General features: G+C 44.8%; 2 protein-coding genes across 2 annotated transcripts; both read left to right on the top strand.

Moving 5' to 3' along the window:
- Positions 1-575: 575 nt before the first annotated feature.
- HEMGN (hemogen) lies at positions 576-9,255 on the top strand (the record flags this gene model as incomplete). Its single annotated transcript, XM_080940343.1, has 3 exons — positions 576-654; positions 3,894-3,987; positions 7,857-9,255. 3 exons carry the CDS (start codon positions 576-578, stop codon positions 9,253-9,255), a joined length of 1,572 nt encoding a protein of 523 aa, XP_080796469.1.
- Positions 9,256-13,756: 4,501 nt separating this feature from the next.
- Positions 13,757-23,873, top strand: TRMO (tRNA methyltransferase O). The gene is made up of 5 exons (XM_080940260.1): positions 13,757-14,687; positions 16,264-16,438; positions 17,676-17,833; positions 20,934-21,560; positions 23,318-23,873. Exons 1-5 carry the CDS (start codon positions 14,612-14,614, stop codon positions 23,575-23,577), a joined length of 1,296 nt encoding a protein of 431 aa, XP_080796386.1. The 5' UTR covers positions 13,757-14,611; the 3' UTR covers positions 23,578-23,873.
- The last annotated feature ends 1,286 nt before the right edge of the window (positions 23,874-25,159 follow it).

A 25,159-nucleotide genomic window follows, 5' to 3' on the forward strand; every position in this document is an offset into this window, starting at 1 on the left:
AATCAATAGCTAACTCTATAAGCGTCACTTTCATAAGAAATGTATGAAACAGGCAAGAGACTCTTTACTCGTTTTGCAAATGGAGGCACAGGAAAGGGATGTGGGTTGCTCTGGGCCACTGAGTTGGTCAGAGCCTAAACCCAGGGTTCTTCCTATACAAGACCATCTCCATTCATGAAAAGCCATCCTTCCGGCCACAGCTTGGAATGGCACAGCCATTTGGTGTCCTTAAAAGGAGCCCAGGCACATAGCACTGTGGCTGCCGAGTGGGAGGCTGCACATGCCAGACTGTGCCATAGAGGTTCCCTGGATACATGGGGAGCTTGCAGGATGACAGGGCCCTCGACAGCCCCCCCTTCACACCTGCGCAGAGTGATAAAGAAAGTGGAATTTGCCCACAGCTGTGGTCTAACCAGATAAAACCTTTAGGCGGGAAGTGACAAGCCAACTTGAATGCGTGTCTGTGGTTTTTTTTTTTTTTTTTTTTTTAAGTGTTAGTTTTTGATATTTTCAAAAAGCTTTTAGGCAGGCCGCTTGTGAAGTCTGAGCAAATACCAAGAAGGCATTGTGGTAAGATGGATGTGAGGAAGGGCCGATCTCATCTGAAGCGCCACCAGACCCCTGAGCCTCATCTACAGAAGTCCCATGTCCCAGGTAAGGACAGACCTTCAGAGTGGGGGCTGCTGGGGGGATATTACCCCCCTCTCATTTGGGTAGTGGTCAGATGAAAGGGGCAATGGGATGCAGCCATGGGGAGATGGGCCTGACTCTCTGAGCTGCATTTGGATGCTAACGACTTAAGTCTAGAGAACCGCAGGGGGAAGGAATGGTTACTAAGACATTCTCTGCAGTGGGAGACAGTGGAGATGCCCAGCACCAAATGGCTGTGACAGAGGAGAGGATGGTACTCCTCCTGCTCTGTGACAGAGCCGGTTGGCAGGATGTTTGGAAGGATGTGACAACAGGAACTCCACTAGGGTCTGAGCTGTCAGAATGCTTTACTCTTTTGGCTTTTAATGTATCTTAAGGTCTATTCTAAAGTGACAATTCTCAAAATGTTTTAATGTATCTTAAGGTCTGTTCTAAAGTGACAATTCTCAAAATGTTTTAATGTATCTTAAGGTCTATTCTAAAGTGACAATTCTCAAAATGTTTTAATGTATCTTAAGGTCTATTCTAAAGTGACAATTCTCAAAATGTTTTAATGTATCTTAAGGTCTATTCTAAAGTGACAATTCTCAAAATGTTTTGTGGAACCCTCAGCTCTAAGTTATCCTAGGGCACAGTTTGAAAACTTTTAGCTTCTGATGAACCTACAGAGTCTTGCTTGGAATAAAAAGGCTTAAATACACAGGATCACAAGGGTCATCATTGTATTTAGATAGTTATCAACACTGTTAAAACCGTGATATAGCAATACATGTGCTTATTTATAGATTGTTAAGTCATATCATACATAGTATCAAATCCAAAAAAATTCAGATCCACAGGTGATCCCACTGAAGCTACAAGCAAGAACTGTAGTGTCATGGAGAAAAAAATACCCTGCCATTTCTTTGAACAACAAAGTGCCACACAGCTAAAACTACTGTGGCTTTCTACTCAAAATTCATGCTTTGAAGAAAATTATATTTATAGAGTTTGGTAAAAATAGAATTTGCATCTACCAAGAATCCCTTAGCCGGGAACATAGATCGGTAGTGTAATGCCTGCCTAGCATGTGTGAGGCCCTAGGTTAAATTCCCAGTGCTCCCAGAAAAGGTGCAAGAAAGGGAGGAAGAGAGAAAGAAGGCGAATTGTCGCCCTAAGAACAACAGGAGTCATGGTCCAAGAGTGTGTCCTTTCTGGACTCCAGTGCAGAGCAGATACTCTCACAGGCTGCTGGGCTCTGTGTTGAAGGCCTCCTAGTTTTTCTCAAATTTAGGTGGTAGCATACTTTAAATTTTTTCTTGAAAAATTGTGTGTGTGTGTGTGTGTGTGTTATATATTTTCATGTATGTGGACATGTCTGTGCATTTGTGTATGTACACACACACACACACATATATATATGCACATGTGTGCTTAGGCCAGAGTTAGATAATCAGGTATCTTTCTCCTTGTTCTCTACCATATATATTGAGTTAGAGTCTCACATTGAACCCAGAGCTTGCCAGTTTGACTAGTCTACCTGGCTAGTTGGCTTTGGGGATCCCTGTCTCAGGCCTTAAAAAATAGGGTTGCATGCAGACCACCGTACCCACTTAAGCCATATAAGTATGGGCATTGAGTGTATATGAGCTCTGGTCCTCACTTTTCTGTGGCAAGTGCTTTACCTGATGAGCCATCATTCCAGCCCAGAATTTGATTTTCATAGTATACTTAGTATCCCAAATAATTTTAGTGAGTGCAGTCATATGGGCAGAATCTAATAGTAAAATCCTAAGTTGAGCAAGGTGTGACTCCCAGCAGTCTAGAGGGTTAGGATAAGGAATTCAAGACCAGTCAGGGATGTACCAGAGGGAGACCCTGTCTACCATTCCTCCCTCCAAAAGAAAAAAAAAAAAAAACACCAGTTATGTGAATATGCATATTTCAGTTGGATATTATTCATTGGTTTTTTAAGACAGGGTTTTTCTTTGTAGCCCTGGCTATCCTGGAACTGGCTCTGTAGACCAGGCTGGCCTCCAACTCAGAGATCTTCCTGCCTCTGTCTTCCGAGTTCTGGGCTTTAAAGGAAAAACAAAAAGTGGTAATTTTCTGTGAGCTTCCTATGAGTGGGCTGAGTGGCCAAAGAACGAGTCACCATGTCACAGGAAAATTGGTGTCGTGACTGTGTCACGGAACTATTTTTGACTAATGTTGGGTGGATAAAAGATAAAGTCTTGGTATGCTGTCATCGATGCTCTGTATAATAATGTAGCCTGGATGGAGACAGCGGAGGCAGTGAAAACAGGTCATTATGCCAAAGATGATAGAATAAAGCCTTTTAAAGTATTACCTGTACAAATATAAACTATCTTGAGCAAGTCAGTAGGTTGATAGCACACTGCTGAACAACTCTATGTAGGTCTCGAAGCTTTTCCACCCAAATGCTCATTAAATGGCTGTCCCCAGCAGGGCAGTGGTGCACTTGGGAGGCAGAAGCAGGCGAATCTCTGAGTTTGAGGCCAGCCTGGTCTACAGAGCCAGTTCCAGGACAGTCAGGGCTGCGCAAAGAAACTGTCTCAAAAAAACCAAACACTAAAGAAAAAAGATTCTGCTCCCCTGGGTGCAAAGAAACTGTCTCAAAAAAACCAAAAACTAAAGAAAAACGATTCTGCTCCCCTGGGTGCACTGCTGCAGGTCTTCAATCTCAGCGCTCCTAGTGCGGAGACCCGTGGGTCTGAGTCTGAGGCCAGCCTACAGAAGTTCCAGGCTACATACTAAGACCACATCTCAAAAAAAGAACAAAAGAATCTACTTTTATTTTTGGACTGTGTAAGGATAGTGAAGACAGATCTTGATTTCAAAAATCCAGGGCAAAACCCACAATAGGGTTTCTAAAATTCTTCAGGTAGCTGGAGAGATGGCTCAGCAGTTAAGAGCACCAACTGCTCTCTCTTCCAGAGGACCTGAGTTCAGTTCCCAGCATCCACACGCCAGCTCCTAACTCGTGGTCTCGGGTATCTGGTGTCCTCTTCTGGCCTCCTTAGGCACTGGTCATTCATGTGGTACACAGACACACATGAGGCAAAACCACCTATCTGTGTGAAATAATATGATGTAAAAGTAAACACATAGTAACTAACCGAGCTTCTGTGGTGAGGTCCTTGCTTAGGCATACCACGGGTCACCTCGGGTCACCACGGGTCACCGTGGGTCACCGTGGGTCACTGCTGCACACTGCAGTAACTTTCCTTTTCATCCGGCAGACACCATTGGAACTTGGAGTTTGAGAAACAGAGAACAACTGAAGAAGAGAAAAGCTGAGGCCCAGGGGAGGCAGATGTCACAATGGGTCTTTGGGTAGGTTCCTTTCTGAGAGAGGGGTGAGTGTGGGTGTGGTACGGCAGAACTCCAGCTCACACCACCTTCACAACAGTCCTCTGAGTCACTTGGTATTGTGTGTGTGTGTGTGTGTGTGTGTGTGTGTGTTTGCTTCTAATTTATAGTCCAGTGGGTTAACTCTCTTGCCCAAGGTCACAGCAGTAGAGTCATAACAAGAACCTTCCCCTGCTTTCTTTCTCTTTTCTTTCTTTTTTTCTGTCCCCATCAGTCCCTGAGGCAGGCTCCGGCCACAGAAGGCGGCTTGCCTGGAATATCCAGGGTAGCTCCTGCGGCCCTTTGGAGGTGCATATAAGCACTCAAGAGAGCGGTGTGGGAAGACTGCAAACTTCATGCTTGACAGGGCTTAGTGAGAACGCATACTGAAACACAAAGACTGACTTTTGCCTGCTCTTGGGACCCTTTTCCTCCTACTGAGTAGCCGTATTCAGCCTTACTATGAAGAGGGCCACCTAGTCCTGGTGTAACTTGTTACACCTTGTTTTGTTTGGCTGATAACCTTGGGAGCCCTGCTCTTTTCTGAAGGGAAACAGAGGAGAAGGGGAAGAGGGGAGGTGTGGTAAGAAAGGGAGGGGAAACTGTGGTCTGGATGTAATATATGAGAGAAGAATAAATTATAAAATAATAAAATAAGAAATAATGAATAAAAAGAGACGATACGAGGCATGATGGCTCACAGCTAAAAATCACAGAACTTAAGAAGCAAAGGCAGGAGGATTGCTGTGAGCTCCAGGCCAGGCACTTTGCGTTACAGAGTAAAACACTATGGAGTTGGAGAGGTAGCTTAGTAGTTAAAAGTATATATTTTAGGGGCTGGAGAGGTGGTTCAGTGGTTAGAGCACTGACTGCTCTTCCAGAGGTCCTGAGTTCAATTCCCAGCAACCACATGGTGGCTCACAACCATCTGTAATGATGCCCTCTTCTGGTGTGTCTGAAGACAGCTACAGTGTACTCATATATAATAAATAACATAATAAATAAATTGTTAAAAATACATATTGCTTTTGCCAAGGACACAAAATTAGTTTTTAGCATCCACACGGAGCAACTCAAAACTACCTATAAACCCAGCTCCACATGGGTCCCCTACACCTCTGGCCTCATGTGTATACACACACATACACACATCTTCAAAAAACAAAACAGTAAGGTGGCTCACTGGGTAAAGGAACTTACAGCAAGCCCGGTCCATCACTGGGACCCACATGGTGGAAGTAAAGAACCAACTGCTGAAAGATGTACTCTGACCTTCACCCATGCACACTGTCATTTTTTTCCTCTGTAATTAATGGTAATTATCATCATCAAGGCCAGAGAGATGGTTCAGTGGTTAAGAGTATGTCTACACATACAAACAAAATGTTCATACACATAAAATAAACTTTATAAAGATACAAAAGCATCTGAGTGACCTGAAGTTTGGCTCATGCTCCTTGGTGACGAGGGCAAGCTATTCTGTCTCCTCATTTCTTAGCTGTGTTGTAGGTAAAGTGAGATAAATAACACTTTGCAATTTGCTGTAGTGGCTGTAAGAATTACATACAACTTACGTGAATGAATCACAGGCACAGTATAAATTAGAAGTATGGTATTACTATAGAGAAGTGTGTGTGTGTGTGTGTGTGTGTGTGTGTGTGTGTGTGTGTGTGTGTGTGTACCATCTGTCATCTCTAGTCCTTCCATGTCTCTGGCACTATTGTGACTTACTTCTGTCACTTTGGGCTGTGAGGTGATGCTATTATCTTCATTTTGCATAGGACAAAATTGAGCTGTACTGAGATGTTTGTGAACATGCCCAAGGTCAACAACTAGGAAGCTGGGGATATTAGGCTGGTCATGTTTGCTTATCAGCAAGGTTCCCCCACCCCTCTAATTTTAATGTACACCGGTACTTTGTCTGCATGTGTGGGCACTGGGAGCTGTGCTCTTGACGGCTGACCCATCTCTCCAGCCCCTTGTTTCAGGAGTTTAACTATTAATCCATCTCTCCAGCGCCACAGCGTTGTATTCTGTAGCCCAACATGCTTGGCCTGGAGTTCATAGCAATCCTCCTGCCTTTGCTTCTCAAGTTCTGTGAACTAGGTGGCCTGGTGGATAAGGATGCTTACCCACAGATCTCCATCCTGAGTTTGATTCTTAGGACCTACATGGTGGCCGGAGAGCTCACTCCTGAAAGTTGTCCTCTAACACACACACTCGTGGTACATGCACTTCCCTACACATAAAATAAATGGATGTAAGGGGAAAATGATCATTTGACAAAGTTAGGCTTGGTGCAAAGCATCTAGAATCCAGCATTTGGGAGAGAAAAGCAGAGGATTACTAAGTTTGAGGCCAGCCTGGGTTACATAGAAAGGTCTTGTCTCAAAACTAAAACAAACAACAACAACAAAAAAGATTTTATAATTGTCTTGTTACCTTGGAATAACAGTTCAAAAGGCTGAGGTGTCAAAATTGCAGCACTTGGGAGGCAGAGAAGGTTAATCTCTGTGTTTGAAGCTAGCCTGGACTATGGAGAGAGTTCCAGGACAGCCAGGGTGAGGTGCCATTACCTTTAGGGTCCCTGTACCTTTATTTGGTTTAATTTTTTAAAGATAGGGCCTCAGAGCCAGGCGAAGTAACACACAACTATAGTCCCAGCACTTGGGAGCTGGAGGTAGACAGGTCGCTGTGAGTTTGACCCCATCCTGGTCTACAGAGTAATTCTCAGGCCAGCTAAGGCTACCTAGTAGAACACAGTAGCCCAGGCTGGCCTGGAACTCAAGTCAGTCTTTTCCTCAGTTTGAAGAACACGGTGCTTACAGGTGTGTCACTGCAGCCACAACCCAGGGCATCTGTGGGGAATCCTGTATACTCATATCGGGTATTTCTGTCCAAACCCAGGGTTTTTTGAGACAGGGATGCTCTGTGTAGCCCTTCCTGTCCTGGAACTTGTTCTGTAGACCAGGCTGGCCTCAAACTCAGAGATCCACCTGCCTCTACTACCTGAATGCTTAAATTAAAGGTTTATACCACTACCACCAGGCTTTTTAAAAGCTATATTTTAAATTACATTGTATTTATTTAGTATGTGAGTATATGGGAGCATCCAAACATGCAGAGGTCAGAGGACAACTTGTGGGAGTCAGTTCTCTCCACCACCATATGGGTCCTGGGAATGAATTCAGGTTATCAGGCTTGGCAGTAAATGCTGAGCCATTCCTCAGCCCTAATTAAAACTTTTAATCAGCTGGACAACTAGTGGATTTCTTTAGTTTGGGGAGAGGCAGCAAGAAGACGGACGACATCAAGTGTGATCATCAGGGATACCATCCACCTCTTTTGAGACAGGGTCTTTCACTAGCGTGAGTCCATCAATTAGGTAGGAAGACCCAGGGATCTCTGCCTCCGCAGCTGAGATTACAAACTCATGGCACCACAAACTCCATTATTTTTACATGGGTACTTAAGATAGCTAGAACTCAACGAAGCCCACTGAACTATCTCCCAAGTGTTTCCCTCCCTTTATCCCTCCCTTTCTCTTCTTCCACTCTTACACATTCCATTGCATGCACGCACATGCATGCGACACACACACACACACACACATACACACACACACATACACACATGTCACTTTATCTTTAAAACCATAAACTCTTAAAGGAACACTTTCCTAAGATTGAACACCTAGGATTACTCATCTTACAAACATAGAAATTGATGTCTGGGGAGAGTAAAGTGCTTGTTTCAGGTCATGTAACAAGGCTACAAGGACAGGGGTGGATATTGGAAGCATTCAGTTGAATACTGTAGCTCTGCTGCTGACATTAATTCTGGTCTCTCTGCAGAGAACAGAAAAAACGCAAGTATCAGAGAACAGGAAAAGGTATTCAGAGAGGCCAAAAGAGACAAGGGAATGTGGAGCAAAAGGCAGAGCCTTGTTCACAGACAGAAAAGGAAAGGGTGCAGGAGGTATTGGTACCTGCTGAGGAAGAAACTGAGCACCCTGGAAGCCCTGCAACTGAAGTCCTCCCCTTGGTAGCATCCCCCACAAAACCTGTGCCTGCAGAACACTGTTCTGAAGTACACCAAGAAAGCATTCAGTGCCAAGAAATAGCAATACAGAATCATTCTCAAACACACCAGCATAGCGCCAAAGCTGAAGACTTCTCTCCTACCACGTGCCAAGAAATAGCAGTATTCCAGCATTCTACTAAAATGTGCCAAGATGTGGCTGAACCCGAGGCGCTCTCACCAAAAATGTACCAGGAAACAACTGTGTCCCCAAACCAGTCTTCCGAAGTACCCCAAGGTATAGCTGAACCCGAGGCGTTTGCTCCTAAAATGTGCCAGGAAACAACTGTGCCACAATACCATTCTTCCAAAGTACCCCAAGATATGGCTGGACCCGAGGCGTTTGCTCCTAAAATGTGCCAGGAACCAACCGTGTTTCAAGAACATACTTTGAAAATGTGCCAAGATGTGGTGAGACCTGAAGTCCTCTCTCCTAAAACACATCAAGAGATGACTATTCCCCAAACCCTTCCCTGTTTAAAGCCTGAAGATGCTGCTGGCCCAGAAGGATACTTCCCAGAAGCACTCCCCGAATCCGATGTCCCTGAAGGCTGTCCACTTGACACAACCCCCACATCAGTCACATCAGAAAAAAACCACCCAGATCTGGGAATGGATGTGACTGAAGGAAGCTTTTCTGAAGCCCGAGAATGCACTGGATCTGAAGCTATTGGTACAAAAACACACCAGGAAGCAGTTGAGGCTGAATTCATTCCTCAGGAGACATATAAAGAAGTCACTATAGTCTCCTCTCATAAAACAATCCTAGAATCACCTGGGCCTGAAGAATATCTGCCTGAAACATGTCAACCAGCACCTGGGCCTGAGAACTATCCACCTGAAACCGGCCGTGAAATGTCAGGGCCTGAAGACCTCTCTATCAAGACCTGTGAGAACAGGGATGGGCCTAAACACAGCCTTCCTGAAGGAGCCCAGGAAGTGGGTGGGGCCCAGGGGCAGGACCCTGACGCCCAGGATAGTGAGAACACTGGTGCTTTCTCTCAAGGTAGGAGTCGTGTACAGCAACAACTCCCTCAGAATTTGTGTTTTAAAGCTTTGACAGTAGCCAGTTATTCCACTGGGAACTATGACTATCACTGGGTCTTTTCAAGTAAAATGTATTTTCGGGCTACCAACATTCGATTGGGACATTTCCAAAAAACATTCAAGTAACTGAAAATTCTAGTTACCTATTTTGAGAAACTACACTAAGAAAAACAAACCTAGAATAGGATTAATTATGTGTAAAAAAAAAAAAAAAGGCCTTGTTTTTTGAGCTAGATCTCACGATGTAGCTGTGCTGGTTGATTTTCATGGTCAAAACCAAATTCTGGTCCTTTGGAAGAGTGGCAAGTGCTCCAAAATGCACAGTCATTTCTCCAGCCCTAAAAAAGAACACACACACACACACACACACCAAAACCTTTTAAAACACAGAACCCTGAGATGGGGGTTGTGGTGCACACTTTTAACCCAGCACTGAGGAGGTAGACACAGAGGCAGGTGGATCTCTCTGAGTTCCAAGTCAGCCTCCACAATGAGTTCCACACAGCCAGGGCTACAATGAACCTATCTCCTAAACCAAACCAAACAAGCAAACCAAAAACCACCTGGGGCTGGAGGCAAGCGGACTCTGGTTAAGGGCCTGCTCTGCTCTTGCAGAGGACTCAAGTTAGGTTTCCAGCGCTCACTGTAATTCCAGGGGATTTAATGCTCTTCTCTGGCACCACAGGGTCCCACACACACCAGGTACACATAAACAAAACAGGCACACAAATACACATAATTATACATCTTCAAAACGGAACACCTACTGCTTTTTAAAAAAGTCCCAAGATTATAACACACTGTCGTTTCTATGACACGCAGCATCTTAATATCTAAGTACCTAATCCAATGGAAATGTGTCTACATGATCTGTGGCTCGGCCTCCCCTTCCCAAGTGAGTCACCGACAGTGCCAACGTTGTTCATTGAAGCTGTTGTTTTGTATTTTGTTTGATTTTACAGAAATGGAGGAAGAGGATGAAGCAGATCAAGACCCAGAAACTCCATCGAGGCCAGTGTCCTCAAGAGATCTGTCCAGAGAATGGCGTCTATAACTCTGCTCTATTTTAACAGTGCTCAGTGATTAGGTTACAGTCCTACTCAATACAGCAGTACATACATCTCTGTGACTCACTGAAACACCGCAGTAGATCTTATCTGAGAGAACTAACATTTTTAAGGCTCTAACATAGACAATAGTGTGTGTGTGTGTGTGTGTGTGTGTGTGTGTTTGCATGCGTGTACCTGTGTGAGAGCCTGAGGGTGTGTATTTGTATATGGGGGAAGACTGGAAGAACAGGGGAAAGGCTGAGTAGTTGATTTTTTTCCTCTAAGAAGAAACATATATTTGGTAATTCTGCGAAGATAGCAATTTAATATGAACATTTAGCATTTTGAAAGTATATAGTTTCTTGTGAATTTTGTCAGTTATTGATGTTGTAACAACATCAGAATTTTATTCAAGCTTTACATGTCTCTTTGAGTTAATCTGAACAAGTGTTATTCTAAAAGTTTTTGCAAGTTATTTTGGAATTGATAAATGTCACTTATTTCTGTGTGAACCTGGACCTTCTATTTCTATTTTTTTTTTAAGATTTATTTATTTTATGTATGTAAATACACTGTAGCTGTCTTCAGATGCACCAGAAGAGGGCATCGGATCCCACTACAGATGGTTGTGAGCCACCATGTGGTTGCTGGGAATTGAACTCAGGACCTCTGGAAGAGCAGTCAGTGCTTTTAACCACTGAGTCATCTCTCCAGCCCCCTCTATTTTTTAAACTGTATTTGTAAAAAAAAAAAAAAAAAGAAAGAAAGAAAAGAAAAAGTACATTACTATGGTCTTAGCTGTGTTACCAAGACAGCATCTTAGTTTATGTTGGGGGTGTGTGTAAAACACCTAAATGGCATGGCATCTTTGCTCACTAGGGTTTAATCTGGCCTCATAGAGGAACAAAAGAGAAAACAAAAGAGACAGTGCTGATTGCAACAGGCTCCTCTCTGGGGATCATACACACCCTGGTTCTGGGATGTTAAAGTGTTAATAACCTCCCCCAAAGGAAACTCTGTGGGTGCTGTATGAATAGCACATGCAATGGGAGTGCTTTTCTATCCTGGAGGGATGGGCAGGATCTGCACAGGAGACACAGGGAAGTGCAGTTCAAAGTCAAGAGCACTGCAGGCTAATTGTGTCAGTGTTGGCTCCATATGGAAAAGCTGGCTTATGTGCTAAAAATCTATCATGAGGCAGCTAATCTATTACTGACATGTAGAGACTCACCTGACCAGGAGTTTACAGGAGGTTGTGAAATATCGGACTTAGGTACCAGGAACCAAACCTGCAAGCCTGGATCCTCTCTAAGAGCAGTGTATCCTCCCCTGTCCCCTTTTCTTGACAAGGCTCCTGACCTGGAACGAGGCATGTAGACTGAGCCATAGAAAGTACTCTTAACCAGTGGAGCCATGTCTTAGCCCCGATTATAGACTTGCAGACTTACATGACCTAATAATTTATCAGGTAAATAAGGCTTTTCAACAATGAAGCTTAAGATTTTATTTCTGGAATTCATCTGGTGACAATGGTCACAATGACCTGAAAAGGATAGGAGACCAGAGGCAGGAACAGAAACAGTTCTGGGTGGGAAAATATTTGAAAATATTCCAATATTTTGTTGGTTTGGGTTTTCCTTGGGCTTTTATCAAAGACTAAAAATAGGACAGACTTTGGCAAATAAAAGCTCATTCAATAAGATCATGTGCTAGGCTCTGAGGCTATATCCAAGACAAGCCCAGTCTCCTGAAGAGGGGGTACAGAGTAACACATGAGCTACCAGGGGAGCCTTCAAGTAGATAGGACTCTCCTTAGGATTCTTATATTTGAGGTGACATCTATACATGGACATTTTTAAGTGGCTTTATGCCTAAGGTTTAAACTTTTTATATTTTTATGAGTGTTTCCTGTATGTATATGCATGCTTGGTGCCCACAAAAGTTAGAAGACAGCATCAGATCCCTTGGAACTGCATTTATGGTAAACTTTTGTCTGTCTGTGTAGGTGCTGGGAATTGAACCCAGGTCCTCTATAAGAGCAACAAATGTTCTTAACCACTCAGGTTTATCTTTTCTTGTTTATCTTTTTGAAGACAGGGTCTTACATGTCCCAGGCTGGCTTGAAACTCGCCTATGTCTCCACATCTGGCTTTATGTGTTGCTTGGATTGAACCAAGGACTTTGTATACATGAGACAAGTACAACTGAGCTACACCCCTAGCCTTTTGTTTTATGTGCTCTCAGGTACTGGCATGCGGGTTCATGGCTGACCATGTAGGTACATGAATATGAAACCAGAGGGTGATGTCTGTCTTCAATTGCTCTCCAGCTTACTCAGGCAGGGGCTCTCACTTGAACCCAGAGCCTAAAACTTGGGGTAGTCTAACTAGCCAGTCTGTTCCAGGGATTACCTGTCCTTACCCTTACAGCATTTACATGGGTGCTGGGAACCCAAAGTCTAGTTGCTTGCTTGCACGGCAAGTGCCTCACTCACTGAGCCATCTTCACCACCCTTTGTCCTGTTTCCTTCTACCATTTCCTATAAACTCATTATTTTCTTATTCATATCCAGATACTAGAGTGAATCAAATTATTCCTGTTTTCTTGTTGGCCTAGAGCTTTGAGGTAATAGATTAGAACCTCCAAGAATCCACTTTAGCTCCCTTTTGTGCTGCCCTCTTCTGGTGGCAGGAAGGGGTCTGGGCATGCCTGAGCTACATCCAAGACTTAAAATTGTGTGTTTGTGGCACTGGCTTACCTCCAACTCAGAGATCAGCCTGCTTCTGCCTCTGCAGTGCTGGGATTAAAGCTTGAGTCACCAGGCCCAGGTTTTAAATGTGTGTGTGTGGGTGGGTGGGTGGGTGCCTGTGGAGCCCAGAAGAAGGCACCAGATCCCCAGGAAGTGGAGTTACAAGTTGTGAGCTGCTACACGGGTGAGGAAAATCAAACCTGGATCCTCTTGAAACACTGCTGGTGCTTTGAACTGATCAGCCATCTCTTCAGCTCCCTTTAGGTTATTTAAAAAAACAGATTCCCAAGTCTAGTACCTCCAAGTCTACCTTTTTTTTGAGTCTCAGTAGCTGACACAGTTGGCAATTACACGCTGCTTGTAGATGATTATTGAGTGATTAGCTGGTCTTTCTGGAGGACAAGCACCTTTCACTTTTCAGTGTTTTGTTAACAGCGCCCACTAGTGGCAACTACAGCTTATTTCAGCCTATTTCTACAGTGTATACATTTGCCTCAAAGTACTCAAAACTTGTTTCTTCAGCTAGACAATAGTTACCTCCTACAGGAAAAAGGGGGAAAAAACGTTTGCAAATTTCACGGACAAAACTGACAGAGGACGCAATATCAGTTTTAACTTTTAAAAAAGTCACATCTTTCTCTCAAAAACCTGTCTCCTGATACTGGTTATTTCCTACTAGTGACTTGTTTAACGTCAGTCACAACACACACTTGGAAACAGCTTTTCACGGTTAAGCCTTTAATCTGCGGGCTCGCATATTTTTAATATTTTATATTACAAGTAATGTCAGGTGGATTCCCCCCTCCTCTCCTCCTAAACCGACAAGATTTTGAAATCCCTAAACATAATCATGTATACAAAAGAGTTTGCGTGGAAGACTCTTAAAAGTGGTAAAAGAACAGGCAATTGGGAGGAACAACTGGATATTGCATGAGATTAAAATGTGATTTTTGTTGGTGCCTAACTTTCTAGTGTACGAGCTTTTCAGTCCCAGTGGCCTGGAGCACAAGAAACGTTTCCCATTTACTAACTCCTAGCCTACTTTGCCTGTTAACCTACCACTCTTGATTTACTTGACCTTTTCCGACAAATAGTTATTACTATTTGGAGCAGAGTGTTAAATACAACCCGTATGCACATGCGCAAGGACAATCTTAAACATTTAACCTCTAGTTCTTGGAGCGGGGGGGGGGGGGGGGGGGGGACCTAAATTTGATCCTGGGAGTCACGCGGCGAAAGGAGAGGACGGGCTCCAGCATTTTGTCATCTGACTTCGACATGCTCCCGCACACACAATAAATGGGGGAGGAGCGTCCCAAACTCCAGTTCTTTTGCTATGTGATCATAGATATTCACATCCTCTGCCTGTGAACTCGTGGTTATTTCTGGTCACCGAGGCCGCTTCTGATTCAAGGGTAGCTTTGCGTGTACATCTCTATCCACACGTCACACCTTCGGAGGGTACGCTGCAGACTGTCGCGAGGCCGCCATCGCCGCATGATGGGTGAATGGTGGTGCGCACAGCGTCCAGGTTCCCAGCCTCCACGCGGCGGCTGGGCCGCCATTGAGCGCGTTCTCCAAGACCAGGCACCATGTGACAACTGCGCAGGCGCCAAAGCCTAAAGCACGGAAGCGGAAGCGGAAATCAACACTGGGCGCGCGGACGGTTCAGCGGCCTGTAAGCATGCGCGGCTTGGAGAAGCAGGGTTCGGGTGCTACCGCCGCCCCGTGTGGGTGCGCTCAGCCGGCCCTGGAGACAGGTAACTTTCAGGAAACGGGCGGCGCAGCGCCTTAAGCTAGACAGCCGGTTTTCCTACCCAGGAGAAAGCGAACTGCCTGATGTGCGTTCTTGTCCTTACCGCCAAAGTGAGGATCACGTGGCCCTGTGGTCACGTGACGCGCTAAGGACAACGGGAGTGACGTATTACGTTTTTGGTACACGGGGGTGTGGGCTGGGCTTAGTCTCAGTGCAGTGGCTGCGTCGGCCACGTGTGTCTTGTCTTTTTCCTTAGGTAGGTAGTTACGGGGAGGTACGATTGTGAGACTGAGGCTGTCATTTGGCCTCAGTTTCTTCGTCTTTAGTCCTCTTCCACAAGAGCATGGATGAAGATTTAAAAAAAAAAAAACAAAATACGCAAACAAAAATTATACAGCAGTCATTGTAAATATTCTTGGAGAAAACTTGGCAAGTTGTCAGAAGCACAATATAGGTGGAGAGAGAGAGCCAGTTTATGTAGATAATGTACAGTGGGGTGTCTGCTTTTATAGAATTTAGTCAAAGTAAGTGGAGTATTGCTTAGGCTCAAAAGTACATACGATATCACATTCGGTAGGGAAGTAAAAGATGGTAAGGATCAGATTGCAACTCCTGGAAGCAGTCTACAGAGATGCACTGAGAAGGTCTTCAGCGTGGCTGGCGGGTGTATTATACATACATGTTATATATATATATTATACATACATGTTTTATATATAAGTAAATATAAAAATATATATATATCCCCTTCTCTCTGAATAGAGTGTCGTTCTCTCCTCACTCACTCCAACCCTGGAGACAGGGTTTTTCTGTGTAGCCTCTGCTGCCCTGTTCACACTTTGTAGACCAGGCTGTCCTTGAACTCAGAAATCTGCCTGCCTCTGTCTCCCAAATACTGGGATTTAAAATAGGTGTGATACATTCCAACAATAATAAGAGTTTGTATAAGCTGGGGCCGGAGAGATGGCTCAGCGGTTAAGAGCACTGACTGCTCTTCCAGAGGTCCTGAGTTCAATTCCCAGCAACCACATGGTGGCTCACAACCATCTGTAATGAGATCTGAAGCTCTCTTCTGGTGTGTCTGAAGACAGCTACAGTGTACTTATATATAATAAGTAGATAAATCTTTAAAAGAGTTTGTACAAGCAAAAAGTAAGGAAGCATTTGAGAGACAGTGCTAGATGGTACTGGTTATACTAATAAGATAGACTAGATATAATGCAAATTAAATAAAATGGAGATCTGAGTGTCTCCTCCAAGAACATAAAAAGAAATAATGATGAATTCTAATTTCTACCTCATAATATGCAATCAACACATTATATTAATATAATTTATGAATTTTTATAACTGTAAGTAAAAATTGAGGTGGGTGTGCTGGTGCATTTGTGACCCCATCAGTTAGGGGATGGGGCTGATGTGGGAGGTTTATAAGTTTGAGGCTGGCCTGAATTACATAGAAGGACTTTGTATTTAAACATGTTTTTAATAGTTGTGTTGAACCTAGATTTTAGAACTTTGAAATCCTCACAAGAGGAGAACGTGTTTTCTTACATCTTTGACCCAGTTTTCTTCCATAGGGAATCTTCTAACGGAGCCAGTAGGGTACTTGGAATCATGCTTCCCAGCCAAGATTGGTACTCCAAGGCAGCCATCCATTTGTAGCCACTCCAGAGCCTGTTTGAAGATCAGAAAGAGCATCTTTAATAATCCTGAACACTCCTTGATGGGCCTCGAACAGTTTTCTCACGTTTGGTAAGTTGCTTTCAGTTAGAAGTGGTAGCTTGCCCTGAGAAAGTACACCAGTTGAGGGCAAATTCGACAACTGTACCACCCTACCTGTATGATTATGGATTATATATGGATTTCCATATTCAATTTGTATATATGATTACTTGCATATTTGGTCACAATTAGGGACTTGTGATTTACTGAGGGAACATGTTTTAATTACTGCTTATTCTAATTAGGATGGCTCTCTTCTGTTTAGCTTAAACCCTACGCCTCCTTGATTTTGCCCGTGGGCCATTATGCTGGTCTCTAGAACAAGACTCCGAAAAATGTGGTCTGTGGACCAAATATGGTCCATTGCTTACTTTTGTACACTTATGGGCTCACAGCTGTGCTGCCTGTGCAGCGTGACTGGAAGCTGTTGTCTGCGGCACACCTGTTGTTCATGTATTGTGTGTGGCTCCCACTGTACAACTCTGCTCCAGTTGTAGAATAGTTGAAACATTGCCTGGTTGGCCTCAAATCCTAACATATTTATCATCTGACCTTTTATAGAAGTTCTGGGTCTTGTTGTAGGCCCTTGAAGAATTGAGTGTTCTCTCCCTAAAAGACACAAAGTCTTAGAAATCTGGACACTACTTGTTCTCATTGGGAATCCTGTTTCCGTCTATGTTTACTGTGTCCAGCAGCAAACAGTGTTGTTCTTAGTTTTTCTTAATTATTATGGACGCTCATGGTGCTGTTTTATGGCTTCTGTGTAAGCCGCCCGTTCTTGTTCTTTGCTTTGAGTCCTTTGAGTTGAGTTCTTTACTTGGTGACTTACATAAGGATGACTTACGTATTGTCAATGTTGACTAACCCATTGTGTATAGCAAACATCTCCTAGACCTGAATTTAGTGGTTTATGAATTGCAAACGGTTACTCTTTTCCCTCATGGTCTCTAGCTTAGTTTAGAAAGGCCTCATCAAGTTGAACTTTTCTGAACTTCAGCATCTTTACTCTCAGAGTGAGGGCTAAATTGTGGTTCCTAGAATTGCTAAGGTACGGAACGGGTGTGAAAGTGTCTGGTATACTACATGGCACACAGCAGCCACCTAGACGCAGTGTTCACTTGGCCATGTGACAAATGTTAAGTTCCTGCCGTATGCCGGGTACAAAGAATCTGGAGATCTTCCGTGGGAGACCATACTCCTTTCTCAACTCATTGGACGAAAAGAATTTGTCCCTTTCTAAACAAGTGTTTTGGTTTGTTTTCACTAGGATTTTGTTTGTTTTTCACAAAAACGGCCATTTGAACTACAAGGCAAAAGTGCAGCCCCCTAGGCTGAATGGGGCAAAGACCGGAGTGTTCTCCACACGGAGCCCTCATCGCCCCAATGCAATAGGACTGACGCTGGCCAAGCTGGAGAAGGTGGAAGGTAACTCACTCGTGTCACCTTTGTCTTACTCCTTGAGAAATCAGCAGCCAGTCACTGCTAGCTGCTGTTCATGCCAACACTCTTGGTGTCACCTTTGAGAGCCTCCAGCCCTTAGGGACATGTGATGATTGAGGGCCTCAGCATTGGAAACACGTAGGAAACACTACAGACAGGTTTGTGGAAGATGCCCAGAGCCTGTTTTATCAGTCCACTATAAAACTAGTGTTGTTTTTAAGAACTCATGGGTTTTGTAAGCATTCAATTAGTAAGAAGGGTCGTCAGGACTGGGATGTAGGAAGAACAAGATGATGGAAATGTACTGGCCGTCTTCAGTTGTGCTGCCTAGTGCCCAGTTGTTACACTTCCGGAAAGCAGAAGAAAGGGGCACTTACTTCTTACAGGATGAAGGAAGGGACGTTTGAGCCACTGTGTCAGCCATCAGCTGTGCAGTGTGTTTGTGGCCCCAGATAAATGACATTGCAGACCTTAGCAGTGTCAGGTTGTAGAAGTGCCACAGTAGAAGACTGGACTGGGTTTAACTGTGTTCTTGTATAAGCTAGTCAGATGTTCTCAGAGAGCTTGTTTGTTTATTTGGTTTGGTTTTGTTGTTGTTGTTTTTGATACAGGGTTTATTTACCCATGTTGACTTTGCGTATAGAGCTGAAGACGAACTTGAGCTTCTGAGCTCTCCCTCCTGATGCTCTTATTACAAGAGTATGTCACGCTTCAGTTTATGTGCTGCTGTGGGTTGAACCCAGGGCTTTGTGCATAGTAGGAAAGCACTCTGCCAGCTGAGTTCTGCCCCAGCTCAGAGAGCTTTTGCTAGAGAGGCAGAAGGTAACAGCATGGGGGTGGGAGTGGAGAGCCATTCCAGGCTGCATCTTGATCGCTTGCTCCTGGGGTTGGCAGAAGCATAGACTTGCCTCTTGGACTCCACAGAGTTTGTGCTGAGGGTCTTATGTGACAGGCTCTCAGTGTCTTCGGGACTGCTGTTTTATTTGGGCCCTGCACTCTGCTAGATTGTGCTCAACTGTTAGGTGGGATGTCCAGCAAGTTTGGTTGCTTTTCCACCGCTTTTGTTGAGGTGGCTTATCAAATTGGACAATGGCACTTTGGGACATTTTTCTGATCATTCATGCCAATGGCATGTTTTGGTTTTACTTTTTTATTGCTGTGATAAGACACTATGACCAAGGCAGTTTATAAAAGAAAATGTTTACTCAGGGATTACAGTTTCAGAAGATTAATTACAGCCCATAATTATCATGTGGGGAGCATTGTCGTGGGCAGGCTTGGTGCTGGGTCAGTACCTGAGAGCTGATTTCTTGATCCAAATGCGTGAGACAGAGAGAGATAACATTGAGATTTCAAAGCCTACACCCAATGGCACACCTTCTCCAGCAAGGCATGTCTCCTGATCCTTTCTAAATTATCCCACCGGCTAGGGACTAGGTATTTAAATACTTGAGCCTTCGGAGCCCACTTGAATTCAGACACCACACTGCACTGTTTTTTACAAAAATCATTGACTTTGTGCTAGGTCTTGTAAATGGTAGAGATACCTTGGTGATTAACTCAGATAAAAACTTCTCCTCATACAGAACTTAGCCTACTATTGAGAGAAATGAGATCAGAGAAGTAAATGGGCAAATAGTAATCAATAATGAATAATGCAGAGGTGGAAAAAGAGTGCTGCATTTTATACCTATCGTAAAGGTCAGGAGCCCGTCACTCCTGTGTTAGAAGGCCAGTCGGTAAGAGAAAAGCATAATCAGTACTGGTCATTCATAGGGACAATAATAGCCCAAACCGTGAACATTGGCGTTTCTGTGAACTCTCAGGTTCTCCTGTGTATTCTATCATTTGATAGTGCAGGGTCATCTCTCCAAAGTTATAGGCTTGTACACATCATGTCTCACATCTGGGTCTTTCTTATCATGTTTTGTTTTTTAAAAAGATTACTTATTATATATAAATACACTGTAGCTGCCTTCAGACACACTAGAAGAGGACACCAGATCCCATTACAGATGGTTGTGAGCCACCATGTGGTTGCTGGGATTTGAACTCAGGACCTCTGGAAGAGCAGTCAGTGCTCTTAACCACTGAGCCATCTCTCCAGCCCCTGTCTTGTTTTCCTTAAGTAGAATCAGAGTCGACATGAGGACATGTTGTGCTTTGGTTCTCATTCCGTCAGGGTAGGAGGCTCTGTACCAGCAGCAGGATGTGGACAGCAGCTGTCCAAGTGGGACTGCAGAAGACCTTAATATTTGGTTGTAGGGTCTTGTGCCCTGATGACTTAATTTTGAGTCTTTATGGACATTTCTAGGTCTGTATTAACAAAATGATCCAGAGTGTATCTGTTTATGTGTTTAAAACCTTGCTGTTTTCCAGGTTTGAGGAGAATGGGCTCATCTTTGCTGCTCCTTTCTGTGAGGTTGTTTGTCAGAATCCATTCTCTCATAGATGTAGGGACAAGGGTCTCAGCTTTATGCTGGTTTTGATCTGGAAACACCCTTAGGTCCTAAAGCTGTTCACATTTCTAGGACATCTTATGGCTGCTTGCCACCTGGGCTTCCCCACCATGCCTGTGCACTTCAGTCTGCAGAAGAGTTTATTGGGTTGAGTCTGTGGTCAGTGAGGAGTTCTATATGGAACTCAGCATAGACCTCTTTTGCTATATTGAACTCAGAAGGGGTTACACAGGGTCTGAGCAGCAAATTGGAGAACGCCAGGCCTCCTGAAGTCTGGTTGCCACTGTAAAAATGCACATTGGTTTTGGTGACACTCTGAGGACTGGAGTGTGTCTGGGAGTGATGCAAAGATTAGTGAACTTTCGGGGTCCCTGCCATTCTGTGTGAAAAGGCCTGGTGGAGGTGTGTATACTTGAGCCTCTGTGAGACCCAGAAGAGAGCCAGGACTGTTTGTAAATGACGTGTTCTGTGAGAGCCTGGAAGAGTAGGAGTTTGGTAGATGGAGCTGTGGGGTTCCCATCAGTAAGGGTGAGGTCAAGGTGTTTGAGAGACTTGGGATAATCCTGCCCTCCATTTACTTTTGCCATTATCCTGTAGATACCTAAGAGGCTCTTCATCCCCTTCAGGTGGCGCTGTCTACCTGTCTGGAATTGACATGATACACGGCACTCCTGTGCTAGACATAAAGCCCTACATTGCTGACTATGACTCACCACAGAACCTGGAGCCACAGAATAACCACCATAAGCCAAGGGCTGTGGCCCAGTCTGATGGCACAGCTAGCGGTTGTGACCAGCGGCTGCTCTCAGGGTGTGGGAAAGCACAGGATTGCCGTGGCAACAAGGAGAAACCGAAATGCCTTGAACACAGGACCTCAGAAGAAAACTCCCAGAAGTTCAGAGACACGTCAGAAATCCAGCACACTTTGCCAGAGGACAGAGAGGGAGCCGTGGGTTTGGCCCTGGAACCAAGCAGGGGTGAGAGCATGGATACGCTCAAAGATCAGCGTGGCCCACAGGAGCTGAAGAGCTTTCTGGAAGAAAGCACAGATAGACCAAGGAAAGTGGACGGTGCCTTGGTCCTGCGAGGGAGCAGTGCAGACACACAGTGGGATGCCTCCTGCCATGCCAGAGTAGCCGACAGAGTGCCCTGCAGTGTTGTCCCCAGCTGGGTGAAGGATGCTCCTGTAACCCCCTTACGAGTTCGCTTTACTCCTCATGCAGAGATGGAGCTGAGGATGCTCAGTTCAGGAGGTGAGCATGGGTACCCTGGGTCTCCTAGGAGTGAGTGAGAGATGAGCTCGGGTTCCTTGTTGTGTTTCTTACTGTGCTGGGGAGCAGGACCTCTGCATGTTAGCTGCAGACCCAACCAAAGATGAGCTTGTCTCTATAATGAATCTCGGCAGGGCTGACGCTTCTGAAAGCACTATAGATATGGAGTATTCGTCACGATGGCTGGGTTTAAGGGGCAGGTTATAAACTCTGGGTGCGCTAGCACTGCACTTTCTGATTGACAACGGTTGAGTTGCTGTAAGTCCAGGTGCTCAGAAGGCATCTGTGGAGAGTGGCTGCTGCCTCAGGGGGTGTCCCTTGACTTGGTCCTTATCTTTCATTTATTTAATATTTATTTTCTTATTTTGATCATGTGTATGCATGTGTATCTGTCTTGGGGGTATGTGTTCATGTAGATAATGATGGGGGCCAGGAGAAGGTTTTGTATCTCTTGGAGCTGGAGTTACAAGTATATGTGAGCTGCCCAGCATGGGAACTAAAAACCCAATTCAAGTCCTTTGTAGCAAGAGCTCTTAAACGTTGGGCCCCATCTCTAGCTCTGCTTGCCTTTCCCTGTTCTTTTTTTTTTTGAATAGCATTCATACCATGGCTTGTGTTTGGTCTATACTTGGATGCGCTCAATTTCTTCCTTGCTTTCCTATCTAGCCAAAGAGGTACCTGTTTTATTCTATCAGGGCCCCCTAGGGGCAAAAGAAGACTCTCCTGCTATACTAATACCATCCACTGACATGTGCTTCCTGCCAAAGAAAGGTCACAGGACCCTGTTTTGGAGCTCATTTAATACACAGTTCTTAGCATGTGTTGTTTGGTTTCCCCAGTCCATAGCAGATGGAGAATGAAGGAAGCTGCTGGCTGTTAAGAGGTGGGAATGAGGGTTGCTAGCAAGTAGCTGGTTTCCAAGGAGATGACAGATATCCAAAGGGTTGAGAGCCGTTCTTGTGTTACTTTTCAGTAAACAGCCAGCATGACCATAGCAAGAGGGACGTGCACTGTTTACTGTGCGGTTCTTTGTTGAGCTTCTCTGCACTGTTCTGGCCTTAGGGAGAAACAGCAGTGAGAAAAAGGGATCAGAAAACCCCTGCCCTGCTCCACAGAGCTGGTCTTCAAGGGATAGGAAGTCAGCTCACTGCTGTGCAAAGTACACAGAAACACTGTCGGAAGGTGATGGTGCATAGGACATAGCAAAGAAAAGGGCAATGTTAGCAGGTTACATTTGGAAATAGATGCTGTCTTAGTTAGGGTTTACTGATGTGAGCAGACACCATGACCAAGGCAACTCTTATAAGGACAACATTTAATTGGGGCTGGCTTACAGGTTCAGAGGTGGGAGTATGGCAGCATCTGGGCAGAGCTGGGACTGGGAGAGATGAGAGTTCTACATCTGCTTCTGGAGGCTGCTAGCAGAATACTGGCTTCCAAGCAGTTAGGATGGGGGTCTTAAAGCTCACGCCCACAGTGACACACCTACTCCAAGTAGTGCCACTCCCTGGGCCAAACATATTCAAACAACTACAGCTTGCCTTGCCTGTTTTGGAGACCTGTGTATACATCACTGTGTATTCATTTTGGAGGTGCACGTTTAACTCCAATGACAGTAATGGTATCTGACACGTGTAGGTTTTCAGATCCCGTTCCTCCATGTGACGTGCAGAGCGAACACATTTCCTGCTGAACCTCACTGTTTCCGGTCTGACCTGATGGTTGTCATCTTGTTGCAGATGCTAGTCAGACGCTATTTAAATACTTCCAGTCCACAGAGGAAGCCAAGTGCGCCATTGAGGCCGTGCTGTCAGCCGATCCTAGGTCGGTGTACCGACGGAAGCTCTGTGAGGACCGCCTTTTCTTCTTCACTGTGGACACAGCACACGTCACCTGCTGGTTTGGTGATGGCTTTGCGGAGGTTCTGAGGATTAAACTGGTTTCTGAGCCTGTTGAGGTGGCTGACCCTGAGGAATCCTTGGTGGCCCTAGGGTCTTGAGCGCACGTGTTTTCAGAAGCTCCGTTGGCCTCTGGATGAGCCTGTTCCTGTCATCTCACTGCTTGGGTTGTTTAAAATATTTATGTGAAGGAAGTTTTGTTTGGTTGGATTTTTTTTTTTCAGGACAGGATTTTTCTATGTAGCCTTGGCTGTCTTGGAACTCACTTTGTAGACCAGGCTGGCCTCAGACTCACAGAGATCTACCTTCCTCTGCCTCCCAAATGCTGGGATTACAGGTGCAGGCCCTGTGCCTGGCAAAGGAAATGTGTGTTAATAAACGTACTTGAGAACTGTGAGATCAGAGCACTCATTCTGGCTTTGCTCCAATGCTGAAGCCCCCACATGCTGCTGTGGGGGCTGCTGAAGACAGTCTTCACTCTCAGTGCTTGCCACAGAGAACGCCGATCTTATCTTACTGCTTCTCCAAGGCGGGGTTTCTCTGTGTAGCCCTGGCTGTCCTAGAACTTGCTCTTTAGACCAGGCTGGCCTTGAACTCAGAGGTGCACCTGCTCCTGCCTCCTGAGTGCTTAGATTAAAGGTGGCAACAGAGAAGATTCTAACAGGGCCTCGCATGTCACATCTGATCCATTCAGTAGTTCACATTGGCCGTCCTCACTCAAGAGCCTGACTCTGTTCTGTTGTAAACCATACTGAGTTATAATGTCTTAGGGCCAAGTGACTGCAGAAATCCTTAAGGGTTAAATCCCTGCATTTGAGGGACTTTCACACACATGCGCGCACGCGCACGCGCAAACACACACACACACACACACACACACACTCACTAAAATCTTGACATATTCTTGAGTTAGAAAGCCCTTCCCCTGACCCCAAGAAAGTCATTACTGGCTTGTTTCTGAATTACTCTGACTGAAGAAGCTGCTTTGACCCAGCTTTAGATGATTGACGTGACACAAATAAGATGTGGGACAGAGTTCACAGCAGACCCTTATGTAGCCCAGGCTAGCCTGGGACTCTTGATTCGCTTCTCAGTCTCCTGGGTCTAAGATTATAGGCTACAGCACCACACCTGGCTCAAGATTCATTTTGTGCCGCAAGTCATGGTTTGTGGAGGAGGTAGACATAAAGAAGACAGTGTATTACAGGTTGATAAACTAATTAACACCACACAGGTCCGTGCCATGTAGGAAGTGGATTGTAAGAATGTGTGGCCCGTAGGTGATTTTAATGAGATGGTCTGAGATAACTGAAGATTTACGATCGGAGTAACCAAATTAGACACCTGTCAACATGACGCTCTTTCCTAATCACAGCTGCAGATCTCAGAGCTGATTGATCACCTTTTGGAAAGGACCCCACTGCCTGTGGAGACTCGTCCAGTCATTACGGCTGATGACATTCCACTCCTAAGCCAGATTGGTTTGTAGCTGATTCTTACCTTTGACAGTACTTATAATGTTTTGGGACAAGATCTTAAATTCAAATTGTCTAAAGATTTAAGAAAACAAAAAGATTGTTATAAGTTGTAAAATAGCTCAGAGGTCCCTTTTAGCCTTTATTTGGCTTCTCCATAAGGAACATGCAGTATAGTATAGAAAGGTATAGTGTTATAGCTAAGAAC

Source organism: Micromys minutus (genome assembly GCF_963924665.1).
Source record: "Micromys minutus genome assembly, chromosome: 28".
Taxonomy (NCBI): domain Eukaryota; kingdom Metazoa; phylum Chordata; class Mammalia; order Rodentia; family Muridae; genus Micromys; species Micromys minutus.